The 15,024-nt window shown below is 50.3% G+C and overlaps 2 protein-coding genes across 2 annotated transcripts; one reads left to right on the forward strand and one right to left on the reverse strand.

The window, feature by feature from the left end:
• Positions 1-3,462: 3,462 nt before the first annotated feature.
• On the reverse strand, positions 3,463-4,257 carry LOC141023223 (uncharacterized). The gene has a single exon (XM_073499571.1). It carries the CDS (start codon positions 4,255-4,257, stop codon positions 3,463-3,465), a length of 795 nt encoding a protein of 264 aa, XP_073355672.1.
• A 998-nt stretch (positions 4,258-5,255) lies between these two features.
• Positions 5,256-8,918, forward strand: LOC109786937 (GDSL esterase/lipase At3g43570). The gene is made up of 2 exons (XM_020345503.4): positions 5,256-5,661; positions 7,985-8,918. The coding sequence occupies exons 1-2, from the start codon at positions 5,271-5,273 to the stop codon at positions 8,803-8,805; spliced, it is 1,212 nt and encodes a 403-aa protein (XP_020201092.2). The 5' UTR covers positions 5,256-5,270; the 3' UTR covers positions 8,806-8,918.
• The last annotated feature ends 6,106 nt before the right edge of the window (positions 8,919-15,024 follow it).

Raw genomic sequence — 15,024 nt, forward strand, 5'->3', positions numbered from 1 at the left:
ACTCGGCGACGGCGTTGGCCACAACACGATACTCAGCCTCGGCACTGGAGCGGGAGACCGTGGGTTGTCGTTTAGACGACCACGATATGAGCGAGGGCCCCAGGTAGACGCAGTAGCCTGAAGTCGAGCGTCGCGTGTCCGGGCAGCCAGCCCAGTTGGCGTCACTGTAGGCGACCAGGTCAGTCGAGGGCGAGGCCGTCAACGTAAGACCAAGATCTGTGGTGCCGCGGATGTACCGAAGAATCCGCTTCACCAGGTTCCAGTGAGTGTCGCGAGGGGCGTGCATGTGGAGACACACCTGCTGGACGGCGTACTGCAAGTCCGGCCGAGTGAGTGTCAAGTACTGGAGAGCGCCGACGATGGAGCGGTAGAACGCTGCATCTGGCGCGGGTGAGCCGTCGAGCGCAGAGACCTTGGCCTTCGTGTCGATAGGCGTGGGGACAAGCTTGCAGTTAAGCATGCCTGCCCGCTCGAGAATGTCCTGTGCATACTGCTACTGATGAAGAAAGAACCCATCGGTGCGTCGGACCACCTCAATGCCGAGGAAGTAGTGCAACGGGCCGAGGTCCTTAATGGCGAACTCAGCGCTGAGGCGAGCAGTATGCTGACGAAGGAGCTCGGGCGAGGAAGCTGTCAGGATGATGTCGTCGACGTAGAGGAGCAGGTAAGCGGTCGCCGGAGCCTGGTGGTAGACAAACAGCGAGGCGTCGGAGCGAGTAGCCTGGAACCCGAGCTGCTGTAGAAAGTCGGCGATCCGCTGGTACCAGGCGCAAGGGGCCTGCTTCAACCCGTACAAAGAGCGGGAGAGCAGGCACACATGGTCAGGCTGAGCCGCGTCGACGAAGCCGGTTGGCTGCTGGCAGAAAACCTGCTCCGAGAGATGGCCATGCAAGAACGCATTCGACACATCCATCTGATGCACCGGCCAGGCGCGAGAGACCGTGAGCTGAAGGACCGCGCGAATCGTGCCCAGTTTGACAACCGGGGCGAACGTGTCGGTGAAGTCGACTCCAGCGCGTTGCCGAAACCCGCGGACGACCCACCGAGCCTTATAGCGCTCGAGAGACCCGTCAGGGCGAGTCTTATGCCGGAATACCCACTTGCCAGAGATGACGTTGGCATGGGGTGGCCGCGGGACAAGCTGGCAGGTGCGATTGCGCACCAGCGCATCGAACTCCTCCTGCATCGCCGCGAGCCAATGCGGATCGCAAAGGGCAGCTCGAACGGACGATGGGAGAGGTGACGGCGCAGACGTCGAGGCAGCGAGGAGGTACTCATCCACAGAATAACGCGTGCTGGGCCGGTGAATGCCGGCGCGAGCACGGGTGACCATGCGGGTGTCCGGGGCGGCCACGGGGCCGGCGGGGTCGGCGGGGCCGGCGGCACAGCCGGCGAGGCGGACGGGGCCGACGACGAGGCGGGCGAAGAGGCCGTCGAGGACCCGGGGTCAGGCGCGGGAGATGCGCTCGCTACCCGGGCTATTGACTCAACGGGAGTCGGGGGTGCCGTGGCCGCCGACGAGGATGCGGCCGGACCGGTGGAAGCCGTCGAGGAGCCCGGGTCAGGCGCATGGGATGCCGTGGCTGCCGGCGAGCCGGCGGGCGAGGGGTCCAGGTCCGACGCCGCGGACCCAGAGCGGGGCCCAGGCGCGGTGGGGGCGCCGAAGCCAGGGGAGGCCCACGCGCTGCAGGGGGCCCGAGCACGAGTGAGCGGCCTCCCCGAGGGGCACCGGGAGGCGCGGGTGATGATGGCGAGTCGGCCGGCGGCGGTACCTGGTGAAAAGGAAAAGACCTCTCGTCAAAGTAAACATGCCGTGAAGTGAAAACTCGGTGGGAAACCGGATCATAGCAACGATAGCCTTTTGTGTTTGGTGGGTATCCGAGAAAGATGCATGCCACGGAACGAGGTGCGAGTTTATGAGGAGTAGTAGAGGCGATGCTAGAATAACAGAGACATCCAAAAACACGAAGATCATCATATGAAGGTGGGCTACCGAAGAGGAGATGATGTGGTTCAAAGTTCCCACGAGCACGAGTCGGACGAACGTTGATGAGGAGAGAGGTGGTGGAGAGAGCGTTCGTCCAAAACCGGGGCGGGACATTGGCGTGGAAAAGAAGAGTGCGCACACAATCATTGAGGGTGCGAAGGATCCGTTCGGCGCGACCATTTTGTTGCGAGGTATACGGGCAGGTGAGACGAAAAATTGTGCCGTGTGTGGCAAGGAGGGTGCGAACCCCGACGTTATCGAACTCCTTCCCGTTGTCAGTCTGCAAGGCATGAATGGGACGCCCAAACTGCATAGCGACATAGGAGTTAAATGTAGTGAGAACGGAGAGTGCATCGGATTTTCTCCGCAACGGGAAGGTCCACACATAGTGCGAAAAATCATCAAGTATGACAAGATAGTATAAAAAACCCGTATTACTGGCAACAGAAGATGTCCACAAATCACTATGAATCAACTCAAATGGATACGACGCCACCGATGAGGACGCGCTAAACGGAAGGCGGACATGCTTGCCGAGACGACAAGCATGACAAGTATGATCATCGGTTTTATTACACGTGAATGAAAAAGTCCTAAGAATATGACGAAGGGTGGCCGGGTTCGGATGCCCCAGCCGAGCATGCCAAAGGTCCACCGTGGCGGAGAGAGCGACCGGAGCGGATGTGGAAGTGGCGGTGTTCACCGGGTAGAGGCCGTCCGGGCTGTCACATCGATGGAGCACCATCCGGGTACGGGCGTCCTTAACAGAAAAACCCACTTCGTCAAATTCAACAGTTATAGGATTTTCACGTGTAAGAGAACGAACGAAACAAGATTAGTGACTAACTCAGGTGAAACTAAGACATTAGACATGTGAATAGGCGTAGAGTTAGACGGAAAGGAACCATGACTGACATGAGTAATGGGAAGGGAAGACCCATCCCCAACAGTGATACGATATGCGGTAGAAACTGGAAATACGGAGTTGAGGTTACCAGGGTTGGAAGTCATGTGGGTGGTAGCCCCGGAGTCCATATACCAGTCGCCGCCTCCGGTGTACGTGTTGGGTGTAGGGGCGGAGTGAAGCGCCGCAAGGAGGGCCGGATCCCAAGGGGCCGGCAGGAGTGCGGCGGCCGCGGCCTGAGGGGCGGCGGGGTAGCCACCCGGGGCGGCATGGCCAGGTATGGTCGTGGCATAGCCACCCGGGGCGGCGTACGGAGGTGCCGCGACGAAGTAGCCACCCGGGGCGGCGAAGAACGCCTGATGCGCGCCGGGCCGGGGGCTGAGGATCCCAGCCGGGACGGGGGCCCGCGGGACAGGCATCGTGTACGCATGGACCACCCCCGTCCAAGGGTTGGTCGCGGCGGCCCAGGGGGCGGGGGCAGCTGCTGCTGCGGCTGGCGCCCCCCCCCCCCCCCCCCCCCGCGCCGTGCTGCTATTGCTGCTTCTTGCCGCGGCGCCCCCCGCGGCGACGATCAGGGGCAGGGGGCGGCGGCTGGTAGACGGGCGCCGGTGGCGCCTGGAAGTACGACGCCGGCGGCGGCGGGCGGCTGCGGCGCCGTTGAAGGAGCGGCGCGGGAGGTGCCCGCCGCGAGAGCCGTGTGCGTGGCCCGGGACTTCACCATCTTCATCCTCCTCTCCTCCAACCGAAGATAGGCCACGACCCGAGGAAAGGTCGGGTCCGGGAGGAACGTGAGGTTGGAGGCCGCGTTGCCGAACTCCTCGTTCAGACCAGCGGTGAGCGTGCTGAGGAGGAGGTCGTCGGAGACCCGCTCCCCGAGGTCGCGGAGTTCGTCAGCAAGTTTCTTAAGGCGCATGCAATAATTGTCAATGGACGAGTCAAGCTGATGGCTGCCAAAAAATTCCTGCTGAAGAAACACGCGGCGTTGGAGGGCGTTGTCGAGGAAGAGCCCGTTCAGCTTCGTCCACACCGTCTGCGCGTCATCAGTGTCGCAAACGATGGTGTGGAAGATGTCCTTGGAGATGGTTTGGTACAGCCAGCAAGTGATGGTGGCATCGATGGTCAGCCAGTCGTCGTCCGCGAACATGAGGCCGGAGTTGATGGAGCCATCAACGTGATCGATGAGGTGGTACTCGCGGAAGACAAGGGAGAAGTAGGTTTTCCAGGCGTAGTAGGTGGAGGTGGCGTAGTCAAGAACGGCGGGCACGCGGGCGAAGATGTCGAGATCGCGGACGACCTCCACCGGGGGAGGGGCCGGACCTTCGAAGGGATTGGAGGGGAGGGAGGCGGCGGAGTGGGGAGAGGCCATGGGTGCAGCGGCGACCGAGGGAAGAAGTGGCGGCGCGGCTAGCGGGGAGATGGGATCGGGTGGGAGGGAGGCGGCGTGGGAGAGGGAGAGGGAGAGGGATGGGGATGGGAAGGCGCGCGTGGCGGCGGGGTGAGGATGCGGCGGCGGCGCAAGGAGATGGCCGCGGCGGCAGCGAGGGGCTGCGGCGGCGGCTAGGAGCGAAAGCTAGGGTTGGATCGGAAGAGAAACTGATACCATGTTGAAGGCAATGCAACTCTCGATGTATTGATCGGGTGCACGGTGCACGTATATATGGGTACAAGGGCAGCCCTCGGCCTCATCTATACAAAGAAACTAGAGACGGGGCCGGTAGGAAATTATCCTAGCAAATACATGCACAAATATGTTCAACACTTTGATCAGGAGTACATACATAGGCATGCAGAGTGTCCCACCCATCTAAATTCCAATTGATTGTTCTAGCTAGATCAACACAGTACAAACGGTGTAGCACGGCGTCCATCCGCTCTGCCTCCAGCTATATGATCAACAGTGCACCTTCACATGCACATGGTTCTCGTTCCCGATCCATCTAAACAAGTCGTCAACGTACTCTACTTTATCAATGACACGTACATATACATACATAATGGGCCAGTAATCAATGCCCACAAAAGTTGGTGAAGAGATGGATGGATTATTCGATCTGTCTGTCCGGCAGGAAGAACATGCATGCAACCTGTTCAGCTTGCTGTCCATGCACACATAAATATACCCTTTTGATGCACGCAACAGTGTTCCTCGTAAATGCAATGCGTTGATCTTCGATTAGTCGATCGATCTTGCACCGTGCATGCATGATGCATGGCATGCACCATTGCTGCTGCTAGGTTGTAAAGTCATGGAACCCAACATGCGAGAACAGTTCCCCGGGGACGGCCGGCACTGTGCGCGCGTACATTCTCTCCATTATCTTGCTTAGCTCACGATCTGTGTGCCCATGGACGACGTGCATAAATAGATGAGATCGAGCTATGGCCGCCCTGCATCGAGGCCAGCCACTCATACAACAGGAGCAATATACAAGGGGGGTCAAGATGATCACGACCCAGCGGTGCCGGCTGCGGGAGCTGCTTGTAGCGGTGGCGGTGGCGATGGTGGCAATGGCGGCACCGGCACTAGTGTGCGGGAGGGACCTGAACCAGACGATGACGGTGCAGGCGACGCAGCAGCAGGGGAGTAGTAATAAGAAGCCGCTGGTGACGGCGCTGATCGTGTTCGGCGACTCGATCGTGGACCCCGGCAACAACAACAACCTGCCGGCGACGAGGATGAAGGCCAACCACGCGCCCTACGGCAAGGACTTCGCCGGCCACGTCGCCACCGGCCGCTTCTCCAACGCGCTCCTGCCCCCCGACCTCATCGGTACGTATCTCGCTTAATTAGCTCGAGTACACATCGGTAGCATGCATGCGTACGTCACTTCCTGCATGCAAAGAAAGGTGGTAGTTTTAGATGTTGATACGGTTCTTTATATAACCTTGAGTCACATTCTTTCTATATTTTTATTTGATAAAGTTCAATTGATATATTAAGGTGATACAACCATGGAAGGAATGCACAGCATCTTATAGCACGATGCACACAACCAACCCAACTAAAAAGCAAAAATCGTTTTACAGCAATAATAAAAAAGTCCAACTTTTAATGGGTTGACAATTCTTTCTATTGACTGAAGAAGCGGCATATGTATATTCAATAAAGAAGTAATCTCTATGCACTATGAAGTATTTATCAACATAAATTCATACATATTATTTCCAAATATATAATTTTAAAGCTCCGCCAAAGTTTTGGGGAGTACACATCTCCTCTGGCCTCATTTCTGATCCTTCTATCGACATTTTCGAGTGGCCCACCGATCAGAGATACTAATGAGAAGGGTATTACACTTCCCCGCAAAAAGATAAACCAAAGGGTATTACACTTCTCCGCCAAAGTTTAGGGTAATTACATCTAATTAACTTCACAAAAATGAAAATGAGAAGAGAAACCAAAGGCAGAAGAGGAAAACGAGCACATGGAAACAACAAAGGGGATATCTCAGCTTTCTAATCGAGCAAAATGAAGGTAGTGCGAGCCTCGGCCATTAGGTTGCCACTCTAACCACACCTCATTGCAGAAAACAGAGATGGGCGGATGTAAAAAGGAGAATGATACATTAATCAGGCTTCGGCTTTGGACAAAAAAAATTCCACCCTATGATCAGCCTCTCTAAATGATTTGTTCTGTAAAACATTATGTCCTATTTCTTTCCATAAGTGTTGCAAATTCATGTTTTTCGTGCGTGCACATGTGACTGAAAATTTTGAGATTTTCGGTCACCATTTTACCTCATAAAAATATCAAAAGGTTACATTGTAATCATATAGAAAATGCAATTCCACAAATAAAAGTGCATACGAAACTAACAGAAATAAACAAATTACAGTTAACAAAAAATGACCGGAATTTCTCAAAAACGCGGCCAAAACTTCATAAAAAGTGACTGAATCACTCTTTTAGAAAAATGACTGATTTTTTTAAAAGGCACTGTAGTTGAGAGTGTGTGCAATTAAGCATGAGCAGTTCACTGGAGAGGATATATTCTTCCTGTCTGTGCAGGACCAGTCCGTCCAACTCCAATCAGTGCTGCACACTCCATGGATTTGTACCCTTTGGTCTTCATCTTTATGACCCAACTACTTAAAACAAAGTGACTGAAAATTACAAGAAAAAACAAAGCAAACATTAAAATTTGAAAGTGTAGTTATATTTAAAACAAAGTGAGTAGGGCATTTTGGAGACCAAGCTCTATGGAGGCCTTTATTTTGAATTTCAAAATTCAAAATGCTCAGTTCCAAAATTTTATGAAAAAAATGCACATGTACGCAAGGATGTAATGTGTATGTGTGAAAAAAATTCAGGATGAAATACCTTGAACTGTGAGCTGCACATTTTTTGTTTTTATAAAATTTGAAGATGAACAGTACATATACTAAAAAACTCAAGATTTGTCATTTTTTTGTAGCTCTCATTTTAACGTATTTTGACCTGAAATTTTGCACGCATGTACATTATGTATCTAGGTATATGTGTATTTTGTTTCAGAATTTTTTGAAACTGAAAAGTTTGAATTTTGTAGTTTTCAAATTAAGGCCTCCATGGAGCTCGGTCTCTGTTTGACATTTTCACATTTGACTGAAACTACAACTAAGAAAAAATGGCAGGAATTTCACATGTGACTGAAACTTCACACGAACTGGCTAAATCACTATGTATAAATAAAAAAAGACTAAAACTTCAATAAAAAACGAGGCACTCTTTTCTGTTAAGTATGAGTACAAAGAGAGTGTGTAATTAAGCATCGCAATCGCAGTTGTTCAATAAAAAAACACTAAAACTTCAATAAAAAAAACTGTGGCCTTGTGCCACTTGAGTAGAGAGAGAGTGTGTGTGTGTAATTAAGCATGACCAGTGCGGTAGAGAAGATATATGCTTCCTGTCTAGATCTGCAGGACCCCAGTAGTCAGTCCAATCGGTGATCCATGCTCCATTGCCATGAATTTGTACCTTCGTTCTTCGTCTTTATCACCCAGCTACTTCACTGTTTCACTTAATTTTGTGCACTGGGTAAGTAGATTCAGTTCAGCTGTGATCCATCAATTACTAATTAACCAGCGCACGTTTGTGGTTTAATACATTTCAGCTCGGAGGCTTAACTTGAAGCCACTTCTTGGTCCGTGGCTGAACGTGGAGCACACGCCGGAGGACCTGCTCACCGGCGTCAGCTTCGCGTCGGGCGCCACCGGGTTCGACCCGCTGACCCCGCAGATCGTGAACGTGTTCACCATGGACCAGGAGCTGGAGTTCTTCGACGAGTACCGGCGCAGGCTGGTGGGCATCGTGGGGGAGGCCGAGACGCGCCGCATCATCGCCGGCGCCTTCTTCTTCGTGGTCACCGGGACCGACGACCTCGCCAACACCTACTTCATGACGCCCTACCGCGCCGGCGACTACGACATCCCGGCCTACGTGGACCTGCTCCTCGTCGGCGCCGAGGCCTTCCTCCGCAACACCAGCGCGCGGGGCGCCAGAAAGATGGGCTTCACGGGGATGCCGCCCATCGGCTGCGTCCCCTCGCAGCGCACCATCGGCGGCGGGCCGCGGCGCCGCTGCGAGGCCCGCCGGAACTACGCCGCGCTCATGTACAACAAGGCGCTGCAGCAGCTCATCGACAGGCTCAACGCCGACCCCACGTTCCACACCCTCGTCGTCTACTTCGACATCTACGACATCATCGAGGAGCTCGCCGTGCACGGCGAACGGTGGGGGTTCACGGAGCTCACGCACGGCTGCTGCGGCTCCGGGCTCATCGAGGTCACCATGCTCTGCGACACGAGGTACATGGGGGTGTGCGACGACGTGGACAAGCATGTGTTCTTCGACAGCTACCACCCCACGCAGAGGGCGTATGAGATCATCGTCGACCACATCTTCAAGAACTACGTGCCCCTCATGCATCTCTGATTGATTCGCCCATCCATTCTTATTAATTTGATTATAGACGACGCATGATATTGTTGTACTATCAGTGGAATGCAATGATACTTCCTTATATTAATTAGCTGTTACGGATTTAAGATGGGTTCGAAGACGATAATGAATGATTCAAAGGGTACCTGCATTCTCCTTTCAATTTTTACCTGTGGCACCATTAGAAAATATTGCTACTTTTTACATTTTAGCTGTGTGAAGCTCTGCCCATCGAGAATTAGTTGTCTTAGATTTGTCTAGATACGGGTGTTCTAGACATGTTTTAGTGTTAGATATATCCGTAGTTAGACAAATTTAAGACAACTATTTTGGGACGGTGATAATATTTCATTATTTTCTCCAAACTGGCACACCAAACACATGCCACAATGACATGGCATTTAACTTGATTAACAACTCAGGCCCATATTACCACGCGACAAGCATGATAAAAGCAATCTCAAATTGACAAAAAAAAAAACAACTCAGCCCCATATTCATTAGGGATATCCGACTAACAATAGGGAAGTATCAGCTCAACCCGAAAGCTCAAGAACCAAACTTGGCCTCACTTTTCAGCCAGAAGCTCGACCCATAAGCCAAAAGCCCAAAACGAGTGGGTTTAGCTGTTTTTTAGGAAAAATAAGCATACTACTTTTATTTTATTCCAAAACTAATATAGTCTTATTATTTAATAAAAAAGGAGCCATTTGGCATGTTATCACACCACATGGGGCTTGGGCTTGGCAATTTGATCTAGCTAGCATCTGCCCACGTCATTCTAGATAAAATCCGAGATGCTTTCAACCTATTTACCAACATGGAAATAAGTTTGTCCAAGCAAGTACTATGCGGGTTCTAGTAATGTGATCTTATTTCTGGCAAACTTCTTGTGAATTTGAAAAGTTAACTCGACTTCTATCGAATTATGATTGAAATTTGAAAGTTGTTGGTGGTGAATTGTGAATTTGAGATGCTTTGGTCTAGTTATCTATATGGACAAAACATAACATTGTCTAACCAAGTACCATGAGTTTTCTACTAATTGGCTAGAATTTTATAACAAGGTTTATTCGAATTGAAAAATTAACACTTTTTTTATCAAATGATGCTTGAATTGTGGAAGTTACTAGTGGTATATGTTATCGTATTGTTAGATGACCATCGTAATATAGGTCATACTCCCTGCCCCCTTCATAAAACTTTAGGCACATGCCCAAAACCTTGACTACTGCATCATCAAAGGCATCCAACTATTACATCACTTTTGATAAATTGTTTAGTATTTCTAACAATGCATTGTTCCACAATTAGGAAAATAATATGTTTTCCTCATCGAAACATTCGAGAAAATATGACACTAATCTTGTATGACCATGTGCTTGTCAATTTGTACAAAAGCAATAGCTCTAGAATATTTTTAAACCCTCATTTTGTTAATTTCATTAGGCAGTGATGCTCATTTCCTATTGAGATATACAAATCTCATTCATGTTTTTATTGCATTGTTTGCATACTAATCATCATTTTTCTGTTTACTTCCTTGCTAGAAAAGACCATTTTTTGTGTTCTAATTATTGGGAAGCAAAATATCTATGAGCCATTTTGCTAATCTCACAATGCATCAGCTTTGTGGACCCAAGTAAATATGATCTAGCTAGAATCTGCACATGTTATTCCAGGTTAAAATTTGAGATGCTTTCAACCTATTTACCAACATGGAAATAAGTTTGTCCAAGCAAAAGTACCATGCAGGCTCTAGTAATGGGCTCTTATTTCTGGCAATCTTTCTGTGAATTTGAAAAGTTAACTCGACTTCCATCGAATTGTGTTTGAAAATTGAAAGTTGTTGGTGGTGAAAACCTAATACTTTGGATTAATATCATCATAGGTCATACTCCACTAGTAGAAAAAGGCCCATTTGTCCCGGTTCATAAGGCCCATCTGTCCCGGTTGGGGAACCGGGACTAAAGGGTCGTTACTAATGCCTAGGCCTTTAGTCCCGGTTCTTATACTAACCGGGACAGATGGGCCTCCACGTGGCCGGTGCTGCGAGCCCAGGCAGGAGGCCCTTTAGTCCCGGTTGGTGGCACCAACCGGGACCAATAGGCATCCACGCGTCAGCTGTTCAGGGGCTAGGGTTTTTTTTCTTCTGAAAGGGGGTGGATTTGGGGGTTTTGTATGGTTAATTAAGGTGTTTCATATATTGTGTTAGGTAGCTAATTAATTAATAGAGAGAAGTGTCCTCTCTTATCTCCGTGCTTGGTCGACGCTACGTACTATACATAGAGAGGCCCTCGACACGCTAGCTAGTAAGAAAATGAAGGAAACCATTAAGTACAGAAGTTCGTCATGCATACCGAGAGAAGTGATCGACCTCTCCTTCTCCGATAGATTGGTCGAACAACAAGTTTTCGTACTATCTATCCGACGCTACTGGCTACATACATATACAATATGTAAGATCTCTTACAATCCCCTAGCATTTGAACTCAACTTCCACATGGTATTCTCCGGCTTTATTGATGACGTGGTCAAGAAAGAATCCCGTCAATTTCTCTTGAATTGCTATCATGCGATCTTGTGGTAGGAGTTCATTCCGCATCTGCCACGTCTAATTTGAAGAAGGGGGTTAATACATATATATGAATGAAACTCAACAGAAATGATGGTGTAATAAAATGAAATTGTGAATATTATTGCTTACGCACTTCATATTGTCTTTTAGAGTAGCCCCGCTTATTTTTCAAAGTCGCGTTGTAGATGAACTCGCACACGTAGTATCCACACTAATCATTCCCTTGTTCCTGCCACAAGCACTTTACGAGAAATAGAGGTCAATCAAACTGATAATGAAGCATTATAAATGGCATTGATGAAAGTAGCTAGAATCAACGGGAGATGCGCGCAACTAGCTAGCTAGTAGTACTTACTTTCGGGTATCTATATTGCAGCTCCTTCGGCAGTCCCGGAGCTTCTGCGGTGAACTGTTTCCAAACCTGCAAGACAAAGAAAATAATTATTACTTGAGATATCAGGAAATGAACAAAAATTTTCCGATATGGTGCGATAATGATCGATTGAACTTGTTGAGAATTTTAGTCATGTCCGCATAGGTCTCGGGATCTTTTCGTCTCGAGTCTAAGATGGTTACTAGTCCCCGCTCAAGCTTAAACTCCAGGAGAATATAGTGGAAGCTGCGCACGCATGCATAACTCATCAATTACATTACTATAACCTTGCTCGAGTAATAAGGGAAACCGAATATGCACACGACAGTAACACTCACTTGAAGTTGTAAGGAAAGAGTATTAAATCTTTGTTTTGATTTATTAACAATGATTTGAGCAAGTTGGCCTCGGCCTCTTCGACGTTCTTTGTAACCTGAAATTCACCTATGAGATTTGTGTTAATGAACCCAATATCATACATTTCTGCTTTTCTGCACTCGACGATCTTCAATCTGCATAATATAGTGAGGATAATTATAAATACATGCAATGAAAGAGCTGAGCTATATATAGAGACTTAATGACAGAAGTAGTACTTACAGACAGTAGCAAGTGGCCGTTAATTTATCGAGGGCCTTTTGATTGAAGAACTGGAAGAACTCCTCAAATGGAACATGCAACAGATCAGTTCCAACGAGGTCGTGCTCCTCTTTAATTCTCAGATACAAAGTATTCGTCCCCCCCAGACTCTCTGCAGGTTTTCATGTACCAATTATGGAATCTTCGCATCATCGTTGTTAGAGATTTTTCATCTTTGACGAGAGGCTTCCCGTACTCGTATCTGTGTTCGTCCACCTCCAAGAAATCATAATGTACATCGTAGGGCAGGTAATCTTCAAGATTGCTATAACCGGGCACCATCCCTGGAGCATTAGCGACGATGTCGCTAGACACATTGAGCGGGGGGCACGATTGGTTTGCTTGTTCGCCGAGCTGGGCAATTTTTTTTCCCAGCTGCTCGTTCTTTTAACCTTTGATCACTGATAGTACTTCCCGACCGCGACGCTTCGATATATGCCTTTTCAGTAATGCGCTCATAGTTGGTTTTTGGCGGAGACTTTGGTGGTTTCCTCAGGGCATCGATAGTGCGCTTTGCTTTCACCGGATCTACCTTCTCCTCCGGAGGTGGATGTCTCTTTGCTTTCAACCCTTCAAAGAAGTCCTTCACTTCGGTCCGCATGATCTTCACGTTTTCCTTCGCGGTCCTCTCGTACGGTAACTTCTCTAGAGGCTTGAGAGGTGGACCGTATCTGTATTGCCTCCCGCCTCTGGCTGTACTGCTAGACGCCGGAGCAGACGGAGCGGCTGCCGATGTCTTCTTTCGTGCTTGCTTACGAGGCGGAGGAGAAGTACTACGACGCGCCGGAGCAGCCGGGGCGGCGGCGGGTCTCTTCCGCCCTTGCTGGCGAGGCGGAGAAGGAGGAGGCTGGTGGCTGCTCGGGCGCGCCGGCGCAGGCGGAGGAGGCGGAGTGCCGCCACACGCCGGAGAAGGAGGCTGAGTGCCCTGATCTTCACTCGCCGGAGGAGGAGGCGGTGGAGGAGGCGGAGTGCCCTGACTCGCCGGAGGAGGAGGAGGAGGCGGAGGCATCCAGTTCGGAAGGTTGATGAGCTCCTTCCGCCATAGGCATGGAGTCTTCAGACAAGAACCCAGCCGAGTCTCCCCTTCACCCGTAGGGTGGTCAAGCTGGAGGTCCTCAAATCCTTCTGTGATTTCATCCACCATCACCCTAGCATATCCTTCTGGAATCGGCCGGCAGTGAAAAGTTGCGCCAGGTTCAGGAGGTGCAACAGAGCCAACAGCCGCCTTGACTTTCAATTCCATCCACTGCGTCATAAGGTGGCAATGCTGAGACTCCGTGATAGCATCTACGGGGTAACTAGCAGGAGCCGTGAAGACAGGCTCCTGAAGCAGCTCCGTGGAAGCCACGCTGCTTCTCCGCTGAGATGGCGGGGTAGCTTCGGGTGTAGCTTCGGCAGGTCGCGTGCTGCGAACTGCCTCTCGTTCCTCTAGCGCTTGTACCCTTGCGTGCAGCGCCTGTAGTTGGGTCAACTCCTTTTTCTTCTTCCTCTCCCAGCGTTTGTAACCGCCTGCGTCGGGAAATCCAGCCTTCCACGAAAGGGAGCCTGGCGTGCCTCGTGTCCGTCCGGGGTGCTCAGGATTCCCGAGGGCCTCTGTGAGCTCGTCGTTCTCTCTGTCCGGAACGAACGTCCCTTGCTGCGCCTTTTCGATATACTCCTAAAGCTTCTCGATGGGTGTGTTCAGCTGCTCACCGGTCCAAACGCACTTCCCTGTTTTAGGGTCCAATTTTCCCCCAACCCCGAAGAACCAAGTCCTGCAACGGTCTGGCCAGCGTCGCGTCTCTGGTTCGATCCCTTTATCAATGAGGTCATTCTCAGCTTTGTCCCACAACGGCCGGGCTTTCAGGTAGCCACCTGACCCCGTGCGATGGTGATGCTTCTTCTTTGCAGCATTTTTCTTGTTTGTCGCTGCCATCTTCGCTGCTCTCTCATATTTCTTTTTGGTGACAAATTCGGGCCACTGATCTTTGATCTTCTCAAATCGGCCGATGAATTCAGGAGTCTTGTCTTGGTCGACAAACGATGATTTCAGCTCATTCTTCCACCTCCTGAATAGCTCAGCCATCTTCTTAAGAGCATAAGCCTTGATCATTGGCTTTTAAACTGGATTCTCCGGATCCTCCTCTGGCGGGAAGGTGAAATTTTCCTGCAGCGCGGTCCAAAGATCAGCTTTCTGCCTATCGCTGACATAAGACACATGAGAGTCTTTGTCCTTAGGCTTCAACCATTGCTCGATGCTGATCGGGATCATGTCCCTCACTAGAACCCCGCACTGAGCATTAAATTTTTGCTTGGTCCAGAGGGGTTCAATCGGTTGGCCAGCGCGATCACTTTCGATGATCGTGTACCTTTCATCCGCGCGCAACTTTCTCTTCGGGCCTCGTCTTGTTACCGAAGTGTTGCTCGATCCGGAGGGCTAGAAAAGAAGAAAAGAAGAGAGTTAATATGTGTACATACCAAAAACAATTAATGCATCAATTAGCTATAGTCAGCACATGCTTAATTAATTAATATATATACCTGGCCGGACTCCGTTCGGTCACCGGAGCCTGCTTCTTCATCCTGTCCTTCCCCCTCCATTCGGTCACCGGAGCCGTCATCACGGTGTCCTTCATCCTCCATT

Source organism: Aegilops tauschii, chromosome 5, assembly GCF_002575655.3.
Source record: "Aegilops tauschii subsp. strangulata cultivar AL8/78 chromosome 5, Aet v6.0, whole genome shotgun sequence".
Taxonomy (NCBI): Eukaryota; Viridiplantae; Streptophyta; class Magnoliopsida; order Poales; family Poaceae; genus Aegilops; species Aegilops tauschii.